The sequence below is a fragment of the Vombatus ursinus genome, unplaced genomic scaffold (genome assembly GCF_900497805.2).
Source record: "Vombatus ursinus unplaced genomic scaffold, bare-nosed wombat genome assembly UNPS02014798.1, whole genome shotgun sequence".
NCBI lineage: Eukaryota > Metazoa > Chordata > Mammalia > Diprotodontia > Vombatidae > Vombatus > Vombatus ursinus.
Genome location: NW_020954576.1, coordinates 57,392,985 through 57,412,474, shown reverse-complemented (window position 1 = coordinate 57,412,474; position 19,490 = coordinate 57,392,985). Strand labels below are relative to the sequence as shown.

At 38.6% G+C, this 19,490-nt stretch overlaps 1 protein-coding gene across 2 annotated transcripts in view; it reads left to right on the top strand.

The window, feature by feature from the left end:
* Positions 1-2,095: 2,095 nt before the first annotated feature.
* Positions 2,096-19,490, top strand: part of LOC114050096 (conserved oligomeric Golgi complex subunit 2) — a 71,952-nt gene continuing 54,557 nt past the window's right edge. Inside the window, exons 1-3 of one of the 2 annotated variants that reach the window (XM_027871649.1) lie at positions 2,096-2,273; positions 12,314-12,475; positions 13,900-13,965. In XM_027871649.1, the coding sequence (XP_027727450.1) occupies positions 2,202-2,273; positions 12,314-12,475; positions 13,900-13,965 (300 nt within the window). In that variant the 5' untranslated portion in view covers positions 2,096-2,201. The remainder of the gene's footprint in view (positions 2,274-12,313; positions 12,476-13,899; positions 13,966-19,490) is intronic. The other variant, XM_027871650.1, reaches the window with a different exon arrangement.

The following is a 19,490-nucleotide window of genomic DNA, read 5'->3' as shown; positions in this document are numbered from 1 at the left end:
AAAAGAGAATTATCATCAGCTGAGCCTCCTGGCTTAGCAGAGAAGTAGATCATGTCAGCTGAGGAACAGCCCAGTTTTGCATTAGTGGAATATCCTAGGCCTGAAACAAATCAGTCCAGTCCAGCAACAGGTCAACCCAACCAGCAAAGATATCATACCTTCAAATGAGGCAGCCCAGTTGAGCAGTGGAATGATTTATCCATCCTTAAACTTTATGAGGGTTCTACAAAGGGAAAAGAGGATTTCTAAAAATAGGGTGTGATCAACCACATGTACCTCACTATCATTGTCCTTACTGTCAGTGAACACCCACCCACTATGTAGATTTATGAGAGAATAAGTCTAGGCTTTTTGGGGAATGCCAGTTATATCACTGGTTCTTGTTGTACTTTCTTAGTAAAGCCCTTTTCTAAAAGCTAAAAGAGTCAACTTGTTGATTGTTGATGAGAAGAACATTGGTGGGGCTCAGGAACAAGCGTTATAAATGTGTCTGCTAAGGGTTGCCTTTTGTAGTAGTATTTGCCTCTCTGAGAACTCAACCTGTCAGTGTGAGTTTCCAGTTGGAGAAGTGGTCCCAAAGGATGTGCTACATAGGGAAAGAAGGATTTCCACAGATAGAGATGAAAAGCAAGTCCAAGGGGATTTTAGTGAAGAATTAGTGATACAATTTGACAGAAAGTAGCATGACTGAATGTGATGTCAAGAATGTAATTTGAAAAAAAATGTTCAAAAGGTGAGTTAGAGACAAATTATGAAAGGTCTTAAATACCAGGCTGAAGAAATTCTATTTTTTTCTGACGGGAACAGAGAGCCACTGAGGGTTTTCGAGCAAATGAATGACATGATCAGACCTTTGCTTTAGGAAGATTATTTTGACAATTGTAAAGAATGGATTAGAAAAGGTAGTTTTTGGAGCCAGATGATCATCTAGGAGGTTATTAAAATTGTCCACGTGGGAGGTGATAAAGCCCTGAATTAAGGTAGCATATGTAATCCACTGGGATGGGGATGAGGATGGGAATACAAATAGAAGGGTAAGAGTTCCCTGTCCTCAAGGATCTTACCATCTGGTGGAAGGGTCTAGACTTCTAGACTAGAGTCTCAACCTGTGATTTCATTGGGCCAGGCAACTCAGGATCAAATACTATCAAGGCAGATCAGTATGTGTGCTACAGTTTCCAAGAAAGTCTCTAAGGCTAGACACACACACAAAGATAACATTACAAACAAGAATGCCAGCTGTGTAAAACAGGGATGGGGAACCTGCAGCCTCCAGGCCACATGTGACCTTTTAGGTCCTCCGGTGGGACCTTTCGACTGAGTCTAAGTTTTACAGAACAAATCCTTTTATTAATTCTGTTAAGTTTGGAGTCAGTCAAAGGGCTGCACTTGAGGACGTAGAGGGCCACATGTTTCCCACCCTTGGTGTAAGACATGTACCGTAATTTATAGGCAAGTGCTAGGTGGCCCACGTAGAGTGCCCAGCCTGCAGCCAGGAAGACTCATCTTCCTGAGTTCAAATCGGGCAAGTCACTTAACCCTGTTTACCTCAGTTTCCTCTTCTGTAAAATGAGCTGAAGAAGGAAATGACAAACTCCAAATTTGTCTTCGCCAAGAAAACCCCAAATGGGGTTAGGAAATGGGGCCACGACAGAACTGACTAAACAAAACACACAGATACATCTACATTGCAAATAAGAACGACAATTGTATAAGATGCTCAGGTAGATGAGGTAGGTGATGTCTGAGTTCCATTAGATGAGTAAGTTTAAACATCTAACTTCTTTCTTAGAATCGGTGGAGGAAGGTGACAGGGAAGGGGATAGGGAAGTGAGATGACTCCTAGACCTACCTCCACTAGGTCTTGCTTCCTCCTCCTCCTTTCGGTTTAGGTTAAGGAAGGGACTGGTTCCCAGTTCAGCCTCCGGGCAGCAGTGCGGCCTCCTCCCTCTAGGGGGCAGCAGTTCACCCCTGGAAGGTGACATCAGAGCCATTCGAGTCCCTCCCCGCGGCGAGCGGAAGGAGAACTACCCTCTGACCCGCGGGCCCAATCGTTGGCCGCTGCGCAGGCGCTGCCGCGTTGGCGGAAGTGACGGTCCTGCCTCCTGTCTCCTGTCTCCTGTCTCCGGCCCCTCGTCCGGCTCTCCTACCTTGACCCCGGCTGCCAGAGTTCGGCCCGAAGCGGGGCCGCGCCGGGCGGGATGGAGAAGAGGAGGATGAACCTGCCCAAGGGACCGGATACGCTGTGCTTCGACAAGGACGAGTTCATGAAGGTGCGGGCGCCCGGCTGAGGGGGCCGCTGGTCCCTGGGCCCAGCTACTCCTTCCCTCCACGGGGTCCTGGCCCTCGACTCCTGTCCCCCCAGGTTACCGAGGGGCTGTGCCGAGGCTGCTGCTGTGTCTGCCGCCCCCTGCCCGGGTCCGAGCGCAACCCTCGGAAGCGAGTGAACGCTACACCTGTTTGTGGGGAGTGGGGGCGGAGCAAAGGACCAAAATATTGAGAAGTGGGTGGCAGCACTAAGGGCTCGGGCTTGTCCTAGCATTCACGGCTCTCCACGCTGGGGTTAGATGATCCTTTGTGGGATGAGTTGCAGTTATAGTTAGGGGGGAGTGGAGCCCTGGTCTGGTCGGGGTTAGAGCGCACCAGGGCTTCCTAACCTTGCTTGGGTCGTGGACCCCTTGGGCAATGTGGTGAAGTCTATAGATACCTTATGTTTTCAGAATAATATCTTTAAATGAATTAAATAGAACAGCCTGTCAATAAACATTTCTTAAATGCTCACTGTGTACCAGGCTGTGTTCTAAGTGCTTGTGACACAGGTCGATAATAGGCCTTGCTCTCAAGGAGCTTAGGGTCTGATGGGGTACAGAATTTGCAAACAACTATAATTTGTACAAACAGAAGGAAAGCACAGAAATTAAAGAGGACCTAGAAAGATCTCTTGCAGAAGGTGGGGTTTTAGCCGAGATTTGAAGGAAACCAGAAGGCAGAGAGGAGGAGGGAGAGAACTCCAAGCAGGAGGGTACGGTCAGTGAAAATGGCTGGAATGGGGAGATGGAGTGTCTTGTTAAAGGGAACAGCAGGGAAGCTTTCCAGTGTCACTGGATCATGTCATACACTTCGGGGGAGAAATGTGTAAAGGGTGGACGTGAGGGAACAGTTTATAAAGAGTTTTGAACGCCAAACAGAATTTTAAATTGAATCCTAGAGGTAACAGGGAGGCACTGGAGTTCAAGTTAGGAGGTGACTGGTCAGACCTGCACTTCAGGAAGATCACTTTAGCATCTAAAGTGATATGGACTGAAGTGGGGAGAAATTTGTGGCAGGGAGACCGAACTGCAGGCTATTGCATCAATCCAGTTTTGAAGTGATGAGGGGCCTGCACCAGGGTGGTGACAGTATGAGAAGAGAGAAGAGGACGTGTGTAAGAGATGGTACTAAAGTAAAATTGACAGACTTTGACAAGAGGTTGGATATGGATGGTGAGAGAGAATGAGGGGTGGAGAAAGATACTTAGGTTGCAAGCCTGGGATACTGGGAGGATGATGAGATGTGTGTGTGTGTGTGTGTGTGTGGGTGGGTGGGTGTGTGAGTAGCATTAAAAGGGAACATATATTGAAATAAACATGTGTTCTATTTCCCGTTCAAGTTCATGGGCCCATTGGAGTAGATAGTCTCTGAGGTCCCTTCTTCCTCTGAGATTTTATTATTTTATTATAGTCCATTCTCTTGCTAGTGGTATGAATTCCCTTTGTGACATCCCTGAAGAGGCAGTGTGTTGTTGTGGATAGAATTCTGGCCCCAAAGATGGGAAGACCTAGGTTCATATTCTGGCTTTGACACATAGTGGCTCTGTGACCCTGGCCAAGTAGCTTACTGTCTCAGTGTCCTCAGCCGATGGTGTCAGATTCATAGAAATGGATCACTGCTGACTGCATATTGACTTAGAAAACTGCAAATTAATATTATCTTTGTTGTATTGTATTTTTATAGCCTAATGGAGGAACAATTATTTTTGTTAAATGTTTTCCAAATATTTAACATTTATTTAATATTTAAATTTTAATCTATATTTTAATGCCTCTACTTCCTCTACTCTCACTCTTTTCTAAACTTTTTATGTCCTGACCTTGGACCTCATCACTCAATTGAAATTAATTCCCCCAAAGTTGCCAATTGCCTAATCTAGTGGTCTTTTCTCAGTCTTCATCCTTTTTTTTTTTTTTTTTTAGTTCTCTTCCTTCTTGACCTTTCTATAGCATTTGGCACTGTTACCACCACCTCTTCTTGGATGCTCTCTCTTCTTTGGGATTTTGTAAAATTGCTCTCTCTCTGTTCTCTGACTGCATTTTCTGGATTCATTATCTATATCTTAGTAACAGTGGGTTTACTCCATGATCCTTTCCTGGGTCCTCTTTTCTCTCTACAGTCTTAGCTCCTATAGCTATTCTCTCTACAGATTATTTCCAGATCTCGGTGCAGTGGATAGAATGCTGGGCCTGGACTTAGAAAGACCTGATTTCAAATCTGGCCTCAGACACTAGCTATTTGAGACACAGGGCAAGTCACTTAATGTCTGTCTGCCTCAGTTTCCTCAACCTTAAAATGAGGATCATAATGGGACCTACATCTCAGAGTATTTGTGAGAATCAAATCTGATATTTGTAAAGAACTTTGCACAGTGCCTGGCACATTGGGTACTTTATAACTGCTATTATTACTATCCTTACTATCCTTATTATCTATATATACAGTTTGTCTCTCTAGTAGTTGTCTCTACTACTCTCTAGTAATTGCCTCCCTTATTCAAGTCTCCCTTCTCTACTCCCCATCCTCTACATAGCAACCCAAGTGAGTTTCCTTAAGTAGCAGTTCAAACTTGTCACTCCCTTACTCAGTAAACTCCAGGGACTTCCGTTTGTATTTGGACTAAAATATATAATTCTTGTGTTTCGTTTTAAAGCCCTTTATGATGTGGCTACAGCTTGTCTTTCCAAACTTATCACATAAACATCACTTTCCTTCCCTCAATCTTTTGTACAGCCAAACTGCCCTCTCTGTCTCTCACACACTCCATCTCCCATCTTTGTAGTGGCCATCACCCATGCTTGGTTTGCACTTCTTCCTCACAGCTGCCTCATAGAATCTCTCACTTCCTTCACTATGCAGCTCAGGCACCACTTCCCTGAAACCCTTCTTGTTCTCCTCCCCTCCACTCCTTTGCCAACTGTTAGTTCGCTCCTTTCTTAACTACCTGGTATTTATTCTTAGTTATTCTGTATATACTATATATGTATATTCTGGCTCCCTCTGTAGCGTGTAAACTTCTTCAGAAGAGGAGTTGTTTTATTTTTGTCTTTGTGTCCCCAAGCACCAAGCACAGCTTCTGGCATATGTAGCAGGTGCTTAATAAATTCTTATTGATTGATGGGTAATATTTCTGTTTCTTTGGGGCATGAAGAATAAACAATACCTTTTACAGGATCAGTTCAATTCAATTCAAACCTAGAATGCTGTGCTACAGATAGAAAAGCAACAGTGAAATGTTGATAAGTAGTATTCCTTTTACTGGGAGAATACATACGTGTGAATACAACGTAAGTGAATGCAAGGTAAAATTCTAAAAGGGTCAGAGCAATGAGTAATAATGTGGGAATCACAGAAGAGGTGGCCTTTGAGTTGAGCCTTGAAGGAAAAGGAGGATTCTAAAATGGGGAAGTGAGTCAGGAATGCATTCCAGGCCTGGGCACAACTTGTGTGAAGTCAGGGAGAGGGAAATGAGATGCTCCCCTGGGGTCTGACCAAGAGAGTACAGTAGAAATACACTTCATGTGAGTTAGGATTGCATTAGCTTAGAGAACATCATGCTGTTAAGTCATAGTTGTCTGTAAAACTTTTCACATTAACTGTTTAGTCAAGTCAGATACTTAAGATTTTTTTCATAAGAGCTACTGCTTTAGTTATGCTATTCATTTTTTAAAACATATATCTAGGACTTTACATTTCTCTTTATTGTTTAATTTTTAAAATTTTCTTTCTGTGGCATGGATATCCTTTGCAAATGCTTTATGTAATCATGGAGATGATTTTTATTCCCAAAGCCTGCAGAGCACAAGCACTGGAATACTTCTACCATATTAAGTCAACAAGCATTTATTATGCACCTACTATGTGCCAGGTACTATACTAAGTACTGGAGATACAAAGTAAGGCAAAAAACAATACCTGCCCTCAAAGAGCTCACAGTCTAATAGGAGAGACAACATGCAAACAACTATGGGCAAACAAACTATATACAGGATAAATTGGAAGTAAGCAACAGAGGGAAATCACTAGAATTAAGGGGGAACTGGAAAGGCTTCTTTTAGAAGGTGGGATTTTAGCTGAGATTTGAAGGAAGTCAGGAGGCAGAGAGAAGGAGGGAGAGATTTCCAAGCATGAGGGACAGCTCTTGAAAATGCCTGGAGTCAGGAGATGAAGTGTCTTGAAAAAGAAACATCAGGGAGTCCAGTGTCACTGAATCACATGGTACCAGAGAATGGGGAAGGGAAATAAGGTGTAAGAAGACTAAAGGTATATGAAGCAGCTAGGTGGTGCAGTGGAAAGAGTGCCAGGCCTTGGAGTCAAGAAGATTCATCTTCCTGAGTTCAAATCTGGCTTCAGACATACTAGCTGTGTGACCCTGAGCAAGTCATTTACCCCTGTTTGCCTGAGTTTCCTCATCTATAAAATGAGCTGGAGAAGGAAATGGTAAACCATTCTGGTATTTTTGCCAAGAAAACCCCAGATGGGGTTATGAAAAACTGGATAGGACTGAACCGACTGTACAATAGCAAAAAGGTATATGTGGGGGGGCAGTTTATAATGAGCTTTGAATACTAAACAGGATTTTATATTTGATCCTGGAGGTAATTTTTTTGGGGGGTGCGAGGCGGTTGGGATTGTGACTTACCCAGAGGCACATAGCTAGTAAGTGTTATGTGACTGAGGCTGGATTTGAACTCAGGTCCTCCTGACTCCAGGACAGGTGCACTATCCACTGTGCCACCTAGTTGCCCCCCTAATATTTTCTAATAAATGCTTTCTTGGGTTTTTAATGATAGTAATGTAAAATTGTACAGAACTCAGGAAGTGTAGATTCTTTATAAATGTAATAGTCCTTTATTTTTATCTTTTAAGGTCTTTTACACATAGCTTTTCAAATCATGTTTTTAAACTATTTAATAGTATAATAATCTGGTCTTGCAGTGGGTTTAGGAAGCTTTGAGTTTTTCATTTATGAAGAGTGCCCAAGTTAGGGTACATAATTTTTGTTTTGTTTTCGTCCCGAAAATTAAAATCAGTGTATCTCATATTCTCAAGGTGAATAGAAACATGCATATTCATTGTTTGACGATTAAAAATAAAGTTCTACAGCAGTTAAGGGAAGGAACTAATTACGAGAACATGGAGTTTAGTCCTGAGAGTGAATCTAGCATATTTCTCAACTTCCCAATTCCCTTCATTTTATAGATGAGAAATTGAATGACGTACCCAAGGTCTCTGCCTCTAAATCCAGTGCTCATTACACTATACCGTGCTGCCACTTCTAATCTGGCTTTTATAATACCATTTTACTATATTAAGTAATAGTTGTCTTTTTGGAGGTGGCATAGTTGTATCAATAGTCCTGTCTTGAAAAAAAGCTAAAGCAGTGTTTGACTGTACAAAATAAAAAAATGACATTTAGGACTAGAGAAATGATACTTCCACTGTCCTCTGACCTAGTCACACTATATTTGGAGTATTGTGTTCTGTTCTGTAAGACTTATTTTAGGAAGGACATTGATAAATTGGAGAGTATCCATATGATGCTTGTTATATTGTGAATTGAGGACAACCATGATATTATAGGGTTTCAGTTGCTATCACAAGGGAAGCAGTTGAAGGCATTTGAAATATTTAAATTGAAGAGAGAAGACATTTCCCCTAAGTGAAACTATTGTCTTCAACTGTTTGAAGACCACATAGAAGAGGTGTCTTCTGCGTGGCCATAGGCAGCAGGACCAGGAGCAATGTTAGTTGAAGAGGTAATTTTATGCTTGATATAAAGAAGAAATTCCTAAGAGTTAGACTTCTCCCTGTCTCCCTCATGGCATGCCCTTGTTCCTCATTTCTACCTCATAGAATCCTCTCTCTTCCTTTCAAGACACAAATGAAGTAATACCTTCTGTGTGAGGCTTTATCCTATGTCCCCAACTGCTAGTGCTTTCTGTCTCAAACCACCTTGTATTTAAATATTTTGTATTTTTTAATATTTAATCTCTTTATGTTTATTCTGTCTATGCTTATATTTGCTTGCTAAATTCCCCACTACAATATAAACTCCTTGGGAGTAAGACTTGTTTCTTCTATTGTGCCTATATTTTCCTACAAGTCTTAGTTAAAGTTTTGCCTTCTGCAAGAAGCCTTTTCCAGTGTTCCTTAATCTTAGTGCTTGCCCTCCCTCCCTCTGGGACTACTCCCAGTTTATCCTGTGTAAATCTTGTTTGTATATAGTTGTTTGTGTGTTGTCACCCCCTACTAGACTGTGAGCTTCTTGTGGGCAGGGACTGTCTTTTTTGGCACATAGAAGTTGGTTAATAAATGCTTGTTAATGGCAAAGGTTGAATGATACTTTGTCAGGTGTGTTGTAGAGAGGACTCTTCTTTCAGGATATTTGGAATTCCAACTCCTAGATTTTTGGGATAGTAGCTTCTATTTAATGTCAGTGCTTTTTATGTTACTCGTCAGTGCTTTTTCTAGTGAACCAACTAAATTACTTAAAAGCGATTTTAAAAATACGTGTCTGAATATGCTGTTTTAAAAACTCTTCAAATTCAATTCAGCCAAAAGTTAGTAGATAACCTACTATATGTCCTACACTGTGCTAAACTCTTGAGGATAGCAAAATTAAAATGACACGACCTGCTATCAAGAAACTTGTAATCTAATGAGAAGCATAGAATACATACAAAAGACTTTAGTCACCTGGTAGACTGTGACAAGATAAGGGTAAGATCTGGACAAAATCTTCTAGGAAAATATGAGGGATAGATCATTTTTAGCTGGGGGAACCTGGAAAATCTTTATACAAGGGGTGGCACTAGAGCAAATCTTTAAAGGAAAATGATTTCCACAGGTAGAGTAAATAAGAACAAGGAGATTAAGTACAGATTAGTTCCAGGTATGGGAGACAGCTTGAGATCAGGGAACAGCTAGCAGTCCAATTTGGCCAGAAGGTAGAGTACAAGAATGGAAGTAGTATGTAATAATTTTGTAAAGGAAGCTTAGAGCCAGATTGTTGAGCACGTTAAATGCTAGCCAAAGGAATTTATATTTTATCTTATAGGGAACCAGTGCAGATTTTTGAGCAGGAAGTCTCTGTGTCTTAAAAATATTATTTTAGCATCTGTATGAAATATGGATCAAAGAGGGGGAGAGACCAGAGGCAGTGCGGTCAGAGAAGGACTCTGAGAGAATAGTGAGAGGTGATTGAGGGCTTAAAGTTGAGTAGTGACATTTTATGTGGAGAGTAATACTGTGGACATAGAATTAGCAGAATTGGAGGCTGCTTGAATGATAGGAGTGAAGGAGATGGAAGAATCAAAGGTGCTGTAAGGTTTTGAGTCTGGGTAATTGGGAGCATAAGGATAATATGAACGGAAATAGGAAATTTAGAGGGAAGGAATATTTTAAAGAAGACAAATTCCTTTGAGCTTGAGGCACTTCTGGGCATCTTAATGGAGATGTGTGACTGGAACTCAGGGGCGAGATTAAGGCTAAGTGAACATAATACCTACCTACATGCATACATAGATACACATTTATCTATATGTACATATAAGTACATATATCCACACACATATGTGTGTATAAATCGTCTGCCTAGAGATGATCAATTGAACTTCTTTAAGTTTATGAGATCACCAAAAAAGAGAATCTATACTTCCAAGTTATTGATAAAAATGATGAAAAACACAGGAGTGATGATGTCTTGGGACCTGAAAGGGAACAGACAGAAGAAGGAGCGAGAGAGCAATAAAGGTACCAGTTATGAATTATTGTTAATTATTGCTTGTCTCTATGTAACTCATTTTAACCTATGGCTTCCAGGCTTTGAGAAGCATCTTCTGTAAGTCCTTTGAAAGGGCTTAGATCTTTGACTTAGAAGCCTACTAGTCCTCTATTTAAATTCCTCATAACCTTTAGGAAGGCATTTTTTGGATACAAAGGATGACTCTATGCCTCAATTTTCCTTTGGGGAATTTTATTACCAACTTAATAGTTTTGAAGTATTTGTGAAAGTACCTGAGAAAATTAAAGTATGTGGCAAATAATTTTCATACATAGTATGTGAAGTTTTTAACTTTATCAGTAGTGGACATCCATAATAAATTCTTGTTGGTTGATTGATTTTTAGGAGATAAAAAATGTTTTACATGAAAATTGTAAGGGAGGTCAAAGTTCCGTTAGATTTTAACCTAGTGTGCCAAGTTCTGACCATAATGTTTTGCTCCAATTCCAGCTGAAAGATCTTCCCCTTTCTCTCATCTCCAAACTCTTCCAAATCCTGTCTATCCTTTCAGGCCTAACTCAGGTTTTGTCTTCATTATGAAAGCTTTCCTAACTTTCCTAGTCCTCTTCTGAACTTACCTGACCTGTCTGAACTTATAGTATTTATCTGTCATTAATTTTATGCATTTCATAGTCTTTGATTATCTTTATATATGAGTATATAACATATATCAAGCAGTTAGGTGGTACCAGTGGATAGAGTGCTGGACTACTCTTCCCTGAGTTCAAATCTGGCCTCAGGCATACTAGCTGTGTGGCCCTGGGCAAGTCATTTAACCCTTTTGGCCTCAGTTTCCTCATCTGTTTAAAAAAAAATGAGCTGGAGAAGGAAATGGCAAACTACAGTATCTTTGCCAAGAAAACCCCAGACACAACTGAAATGACTAAACAACAACAACATAACATATATCTGTGCTGTATATTTATACATTTACTATGTCTACATATACATATGTTAGCTATATATGTAAGGATAGAGTATTTATATAAAGGCCTAGAAAGTAGGGATAGTGGATTATTATTATAATCATCATCATTGTTATTATTACTAATATTATTATAGTTGAGTCTCCCCATTTTGCCTAGGCTTAAAGTGGAGGGGCCTAAATTCCATTTCTGATTTGCAGAGGAGCTTTGAGCTGCTCTGTTTCCAAAATGGGCCAGTTCACTTCTCCTTCAGCAATGTGATGGCCCTTGATATTGTGAATTTGCCATATTGATGTTCAATGTACAAGTTTTGTAATTTTCCAAAGGCAATCTAGCCCACTTTCCTCCTCCTATTTAATTCTAGGCCCAAATTGTTGTTTATTTGTGTTCTTTGTCCAAAATCTTTATAATAATCTATTTGGTTCCCCCTATACAGATGGAACTCCTATATGGATCAAGCTCTTTTGAGTTTTTTACACCCTACCCCCAAAAATTACTTTAAAAACTGCTTCTAAGAAGTTTATTCACCTAACTTAGAATTTTTGTTATAGCTGTGAACAATTTATTTCCTCTTGTTTTTATTGTTTCTGTTTTGTAAAGTGATCCCAGGTGAATGTTCTAAATAATGTCTTAGGTTTTGAACATGCCAGTTATGAGCCATGTAGTATTAACTAAAAATCAATTAAATACTTGGAAATTGTGTTCACCAGATATTAACCATTAGTGTTTCATTATTTCTGGTATTGTTTGAAATTTATATTGAAATCCTAGAACTGTGATGATTTTGCCTTGTCTCCTTATCTTACTGATAGGGAAACTGAGTCACCAAAGGTAACTAATTAACTAATGGTAGAGCTGAGAGTAGAAACTATTCTTTCTGATTCCTTAGGTCATTGTTCTTTCTACCTAATTATGAAGCATTGTTGCTGTTTGACTATAGGACTCCCTATGGATGAGTGAAAATAAGATGTCTTTCAAGTTTGTCTCAGAGAGCACAGTGTAATTCTTTCCCACGTTAGGGCACATTTGTTTGATTAATAAAGGCAGTTGCAGAATTTAAACAACAATAGAGGGTGCTCTTGTTTAATGCAGCCTCATTTTGAATTCTGCAGAAAGTGAATCTCTGTCATTTATATTGCTGATAGTCCTGTTACTTGATTTTTCCCTAGAGCTATATAACTTGCCACAGAAGTAGGATTTTCTTTTGTTATTTATCTTAATATTTTCTTTTTTGAATGTTGGAAATTATTGTAAATATTGTATCTTGTTTTTTTTTTTGTTTGTTTTTCAGGATGACTTTGATGTTGATCATTTTGTGTCTGACTGTAGGAAACGGGTCCAGTTGGAAGAACTTAGAGATGATCTAGAACTGTATTACAAACTTCTTAAAACAGCCATGGTAGAACTCATTAATAAGGATTATGCAGACTTTGTCAACCTTTCTACAAATTTAGTAAGCATTCAAGCTGGATATCTATATAATTGTTAATGTTTTATCTGAGTGATTTTACATTTGAAATTTTCCATTCTAACTTTTATCCTTGATTGATTTTAGAAGGTTGAAGCATCTAGTTAACAGAGAAGTTAACTTGTTAAATATTTTTCTTTCTTTTCTTTCTTTTTTTTTTTAACTTAAGCATTTGAAAACCTATTTTTCTTTAAGTGGGTTCCTTTATTGGTCTATCTTTTTCAGTTAGGTCAAAATAGAAGTTAGCACTTTATTAAATGGCAATAATGTAATGATCATGACTATTTGGGGGAAATTTTCCATTTATTGAAGTAAAAACTTCAGTGACTTAGTCAAATTGGAAGACCAGTCTGAAATAGTAAAAAGTGAAAATATAGGTTATTTTAAAAGAAATTTGCCATGGTTTAATTTATTTGCAAGTATAAATGCTAAATTGGAACTAGGCTAAGGGAATATTTACCATTAAATATCCTTAGGAGACTTGTGCTAACTAATTTATATAATTAGCCTCAGGAAGCTATAGCATATAAATGGAAAGGTTCAAATGCATGAGGATATAATATTTGAATAATTCTTCCTTTTTAGAATTTTAATTTGCTTTATAGACTCTTTCTTTATTGATAATACAGAACCAGCTTAGCTCTTTTGGAATTCTAGCCATAGTTCAAATGAATGATTACTCTCTTTGCTTTTGGAAATTTACAACTTAAAGTACCAATAGGTTGCACTGAACTCTTCAAGTGATTTTTCTACTGTATTCTATTTCTAAACACCTTGAAGTGCTTTTTTCTTTTTGTCTCCCCAGAGCTTACACAGGCTTTGGTGTATAATAAGCACTTAGTAAATGTTAATAAGTTACTCCAGGTTGCTTAGAGTTTTCTTGAATATTATAATGTCCAAGGAATGTAATAAAAATTTGTTTTGGTTATTGATTATCATAAGTAAATAATAGAAGCACATTTCTTTCAAATTGCTTTTCAAATTAGTTTTATTTCCTTTCATTCTTGTCTTTCCCTCTCCCGTTCCCTTTTTCCCTCCCACTCAGTTTTCATCTGTTTTCACCTCTCTCCCTTTCTCCCTTGGGTGCTCTGTCTCTCTCTGTCTCTCTTTTTATCTCTCTGATTTTGAAGCTTCATACAAAACAATTTTTATTATATTCCCATATAATTTTATGATGGAAGACATATTCAGTAACAGTAGTTGGAAAATTATATTTTTGTTAGTTTGATTGCTTGTTGCAGCATTATATAATAGTAGACTTATATGATATAGAAAAGGATGAATTGAGGATTGAATATAGATGTTATCATAAGTGAATATGAATCTAGTATTATTTTCTGTTGATATTTATCGTAACTATCACTCCTGATAATTATAATGTGTGTTTGTTAACAAAATTTCCTTTTTAGGTTGGCATGGACAAAGCCCTCAACCAGCTTTCTGTGCCTTTGGGACAGTTACGAGAAGAGGTTATGGTGGGTACAAAACAATGAGTCATGTCCTACATATTAAAACATAGAATGTTTATTATTTGTAGGGAAAATAATTGGGTAAATTACTATAGCTCCAACCAGAAATGAAATGATGTATTGTTTTACATGTGAAGTGATTTCACAATTTTTAAAAATTTTGATTTGATGAGAAAGATGAAAGCAATAGATTTTGTGAATGGAAGTGAAGGAACCTAAAAAACTCCTGTTATCTGCTTCACAGGTGGAGTATATATAAATAATTGTCCATATATTTTATTACTAATTTATGTCATATAGGCCACTGAGCATTAAGGTATGCTGCTGAATCAGTAAGGGCCAGAACACTCTGCTTATTGTGCTTTTTATCCTTCTTAGATTTGTCAGGGGGGTATTTTGGGGATTGATTTGATCTTATAGAGCCCTTTATGTTATAGGTTGTTTGAACTGGGAATTTACTTTTTAAAATCATTAGGTCCTTAAGTAGATACAAGGACATGTTATAATCAGATTTACTTTAGATTAGTAGGCTTCAGCTTTTCCCTGAGTAGTGAATTTTGATTTTCTAAAAGTCTTGTGATTGTTGAAGTTACTGATAGAAGGATTGGACATGTTGATACCCAAAACTCTTCCCTCTTTCTGAGAATCTGCCAAAGCATCCTAATATCAAAGGGTAGTGGCATGTTGAGGACCCCTGAGGATCCTAAAACTCATGGCAGTATAAAAATATGTCATTATTAGAATAAAACCAACCCTGAAAGAAGGTTCTGTGGATTTATTTCCAAAAATTCTTGAATTTATCATTTTCATTTTTTCTTGCTTATGTATTGCTGTTAAATTGGTTTGTGTTAATATCAAATGTGTCAAAACCTTTTGTTTTTTTAGGCTAGATTTTTGGTTTGTGCAGCTAGGTTCTTAAATATTTTCAGATATAATTAAAGTGTGTGCCATTTTTATCTTGACTACAAACTATAGTTTCATGAGCAAGTCTTCCCCGTTCCATATAAAAAAGACCCTCACACATCCTACCAACCTCCCAAACTGTTACTCTTTATCTGTCTTCCTTTTCACAGCCAAACTGCTAGGGAAAAATTGTCTACACTTTTTGTCTCTTCTTCGCCTCATATATTTTTCAGCCCTTTTTAATTTGACTTCCAGTCTCATCATTCAGTTGAGATTGTTTTCTTCCGGGTTACCAGTTATCTCTTAATTGCCACATATTCTCCTTGATATTTTCTTCTCTTTAGGTTTTCATGATACTGGTCTCTCCTTGTTCTTCTTCAGCCTGTCTTAGTGCTCCTTCTCCATCTCTTTTACCAGATCTTCATCAGGTGATGCCACCTAATGGTGGGCATCACCAAAGGCTTTGCCCTGGGTCCTATTTTCCTCTTCCTCCATGCTATTTTCCTTGGTGATCTCATCATTTTCCCCAGATTCAATTAACATCTGATCTGATTCTCAGATCTTCTTATATCCCACCCTAACCTGACTCCAGACCTCCAATCTTGCATTTCGAACTGGATGTTTCATAAACTTCTTAAACTCAACATGTCCAAAATTGAAATTGAATTCATTACCTTTCCCCCTCTAAGCCTTCTCCTCTTCCTAATTTTCCTGTTTCTGTCAAGGTTACCACCATCTTCCTACTTACCAGACTTGTAACCTAGGTGTTATTCTTAATTGCCCACACTCTTTCACCACCCACATAAAATCTCTTGCCAAGGCCTGTTGATTTTACCTTCTTAATGGCTGTCACATATGCCCCTTTCTTTCTTCTAACACTGTCACTATCCTGATGTAAGCTATTATCACCTGATACCTGGATTACTACAATAGCCTGATAGTTGGTCTCCCTGCTGGAAGTCTCACCCCACTTCAGTCCAATACTCCACTCATTTGCCAAAAGGATCTTCCTAAAGTGCACTCTAGCTCCCATTCCCAATAAATTCCAGTAGTTATCTGTCACTTCCAGGATCAAATATAAAATCCTCTGTTTTACTTTTAAAGCTTGTCCCTTTCCTACCTTTCTAGTTTTCTTACACTTTACATCACCTTTCCCTCCCCCCCTATGTATTATGTGATCCAGTGACACAGGCCTCCTTGCTGTTCTTTAAACAAAACATTTTATCGCCTGATTCTAGGCATTTTCCCTGGCTTTCTCTCATGCCTAGAATTCTGTGTCCCTGGTGTCCTTGGCTTCATGCAAGTGCCAGCTAAAATCTAACCTTCAGCTAAAGACCTTTCCCAATCCCCTTTAGTCCTAATGCCCTCCCTGTGTTGATTATCTTCAATTTATCCTGTAGATAATTTGTTTCTACATGATTATTTGCTTATTGTTTCTACTATTAGACTGTGAGCTCCTGGAGGGCAAGGACTCATTTTTTGGGGGGAAGGAGGGTTGAGGGTAGTGATAGCCTTTCTTTGTATCCCCAGCTCTTTTCACTGTGCCTGGTTCATAGCAGGCACTTAATAAATGCTTGTTGATTTGGTAACACATCTGATGGCCCTTTTTTAGTCCTTATTCTTTTTGACCTGCCTTCCTGGATATACTCTTCTACCTGTCTATCTATGCCTCTCCTATCCTATACTTGTGAAGTTAATTTTTTTGTCCCTAAGTACAAGACTTTACATTTGTCCCTGTTAAATTTCATTTTATGAAATTTAGCGCTCTAGCCTGTCAAGATCTTTTTGAATCCTGACTTTGTCATCACTGTGTCATCCTTCCTAAAATTTGTCATATTCATATCTCTTCATATTTTCCGTAAGAATAGTGTGAGATAATTTATCAAGGGCTTAGCTAAAATCTAATTAAATGATATCCACAGCATCCACTTCATTTACTTAAGAATCCTGTCATAAAAGGGAATAAAGTTAGTCTGGTATGACCTGTTCTTGATGAATCCATTCTGATTCTTTTTAATTACTACTTCCTTTTCTAGGTGTTTACCAACCATATCTTTAATAATGTATTTTTTAAAAAGTCCCCAGGAATCAAAGTCAAGCTCATTGGCTAATAGTTTGTAGAGTCTGGTCTCTTTACTTTTTGAAAATTGGGACATTTGCCTTTCTTCATTCTTGTGGTACCTTCTTCTTTTTCCACCTAACACTGATAAACTCAGTAGTCATATCTGACAGTTCTTTCAGGACCTGAGGATGATAGTAAGATAATATTTTTAAAGTACTTAGCACCGTGCCTTGAACATATCAGGAGCTTAATACATACTTGTTCCCTTCCCCCCTCCTTCTTCCTCCTGTACAACTCTGATACCGGTTCATTGTTCATCTGTACTGTCTGTCTCAGATACACATTCTGTTAGACAAGCTCTGTTTGAAATCTGGGAAATAGACATTCTTCATCATGATTACAGGTCTCTTCTAGGATTTTTCAGTATATTGGGGCACGATGAAGTCAGCATAGTTGTCTTAAAGAATCTTAATTCTCTTTGAACCAGCTAATATGTTAGAACATTTTAGGCCTTCCTATTCTAATGAAAAATAAAGATGTGAAAGTAACCAGTAAATCTACCTTCTTTTTAGATAGAAAAATATAGGAAAATATGAAGTGCTTTTTGAAATCTCTCATGGTTAGAGGACTGGCCAATTCTCTCATGACTTCAGCTATCACCTCTGCATGGACTCCTCCCAAGCCCTTATCTTTCACCTGAATCATAGAGTCAAATGTCATATTTCAAGATATTGAGAAGAGAGTAGTAGGGATAGAGGTGACAAATTAAATAATGTTTTCTACGAGTTTAGTTGTGAAAGAGATATCATTTTAACTTGAGGCATGTCAGGATCAAATGAAGGAATGAGGAAAACTTGGACATATTTATAGGTAGTTGGAAAGAAGGCAGGAGAAAGGAGAGATTTTGAAGAGAGTAGACGTTATGATCAGAAAGGGAAATTTCGTGATACAGGATCATGGAATTAATACAGTTTTGGACAATTAGGACCGTGGGAATGATATGTGGAATAGACCAAGTGAGGAAAGGAATTAGGAACCTGTTTTGATAATTAAGGTATAATTATCCCTGTGGACTGTTGAAATTAAGTAAACAGTTGAGTCAAACAGGTTTATGAACTTGGAGGCTGGGATGTTTGGGGGGATATCATCATGTTTTTTTAAGTCTCCAAGTGTAGGTGTTGGAATGGAGAGGAAGACTGTGAGCCTATTACTGAACTTTCAGAAGGAAGGAGAGTAATTTAGAGGCCAGTAGATGACTACAACAAGGATGTGAACATGGCTGATGAAGTGGACCTTAAAGGAGGAAAGGTTATTAAGTGATGGCCGGAGAGGGAAGGTTTGGATTTGGTGGTGAGAAACAAAGAATTTTCCTGTTCTTCCTGGCCCGTTATACCAGGTGGCATAAGAGAAGGAGTGCTGGATACTAAAGAGGTCCAGGGATTCAGGAAGGAGCCAGATTTCCACGAATGTGAAGAAATGGAAAGAGTGTGAGATACAGAGGTTTAGGATGAAGGGAAGTTTCTTAAGGATAGAAAAGGTTTCAGAGGAGACATAGTAAAAAGGGATAGGAGGTGGGATAGGAAGTAGGGAGAGGTGATAGGAGTAGGGTAAGAGTCAGAGAATGAGTAGTGGTAACAGGAGAAAGGGGCTTTTACCTTGACATCTTTAACTGAATCACAGTGATTGGGTTCTGAGGAATTGACTTTACTTTTCATAAACCAAAGAATTGCCATTTAACTTGAATACTCCCACACTCCAGGATCCTATGATTGCAGAAGATGTAATTCCTTGTAGCACAAGGAAAGAAGCCAACAGAGAGATCATGTCATGTGTTTTGGTTGATAAATACTTGGTGATCCATTCCCCAGGGCCATTTCTTTTATGATATCCAAAGTGGCAAGAGATTATGCGCTCAAAAGATACTTTTCTTATGGAACATGAATTTGGCTCCTAGTTAGGCATGCTATCTGAGGCCCTGATCTTGGTGTGGACGCTGAGTGTTTCTTAAGGGCTAAAGTGGTGTTTTTTTTCCCAGAAGGTTGAGTGAAACAAGCAGAGTAGGAATTGACTTCACATGTGTCTATATGTTCCAAGGTAAGGAGGCCTCTGAATCCAATTCTTGAGTATTCCCTATTGGAGTCTCAGTCTCCTGGGGCCAGTGTTTGAAAAAGGAATGAAAGGGTTCAGGGGCAAGGATCTTGGTCCCTGCCAACCTTCCTGTCATGATGGTGGAGGGTAAAGGCATTGTTGCTTTCTCTGATGATTTGACAAAACCATCTGTAATCCTAATCCAACTAACCTTGTTCACTTTATGTCATACCATTTCTCATGTATTCTCTATGCGCTATTCCCTGAATACATCCTTGCTTTTCCTATCCCTTTTTGTTTGTGTTTTTGCATAATCTTAAAATTCCCTGTTCACAAAACCTTCATTTGTTTGCATTCTATCCTTTTTTCTAAGCCCAAATTAAATATCGCCTCTTCTATTAATTCTTCACTCAAATTAAGTTAAATGATTTCTCCTTTATCTAATCTGATACTACTTTATTTTCTTATGTACTTAGAT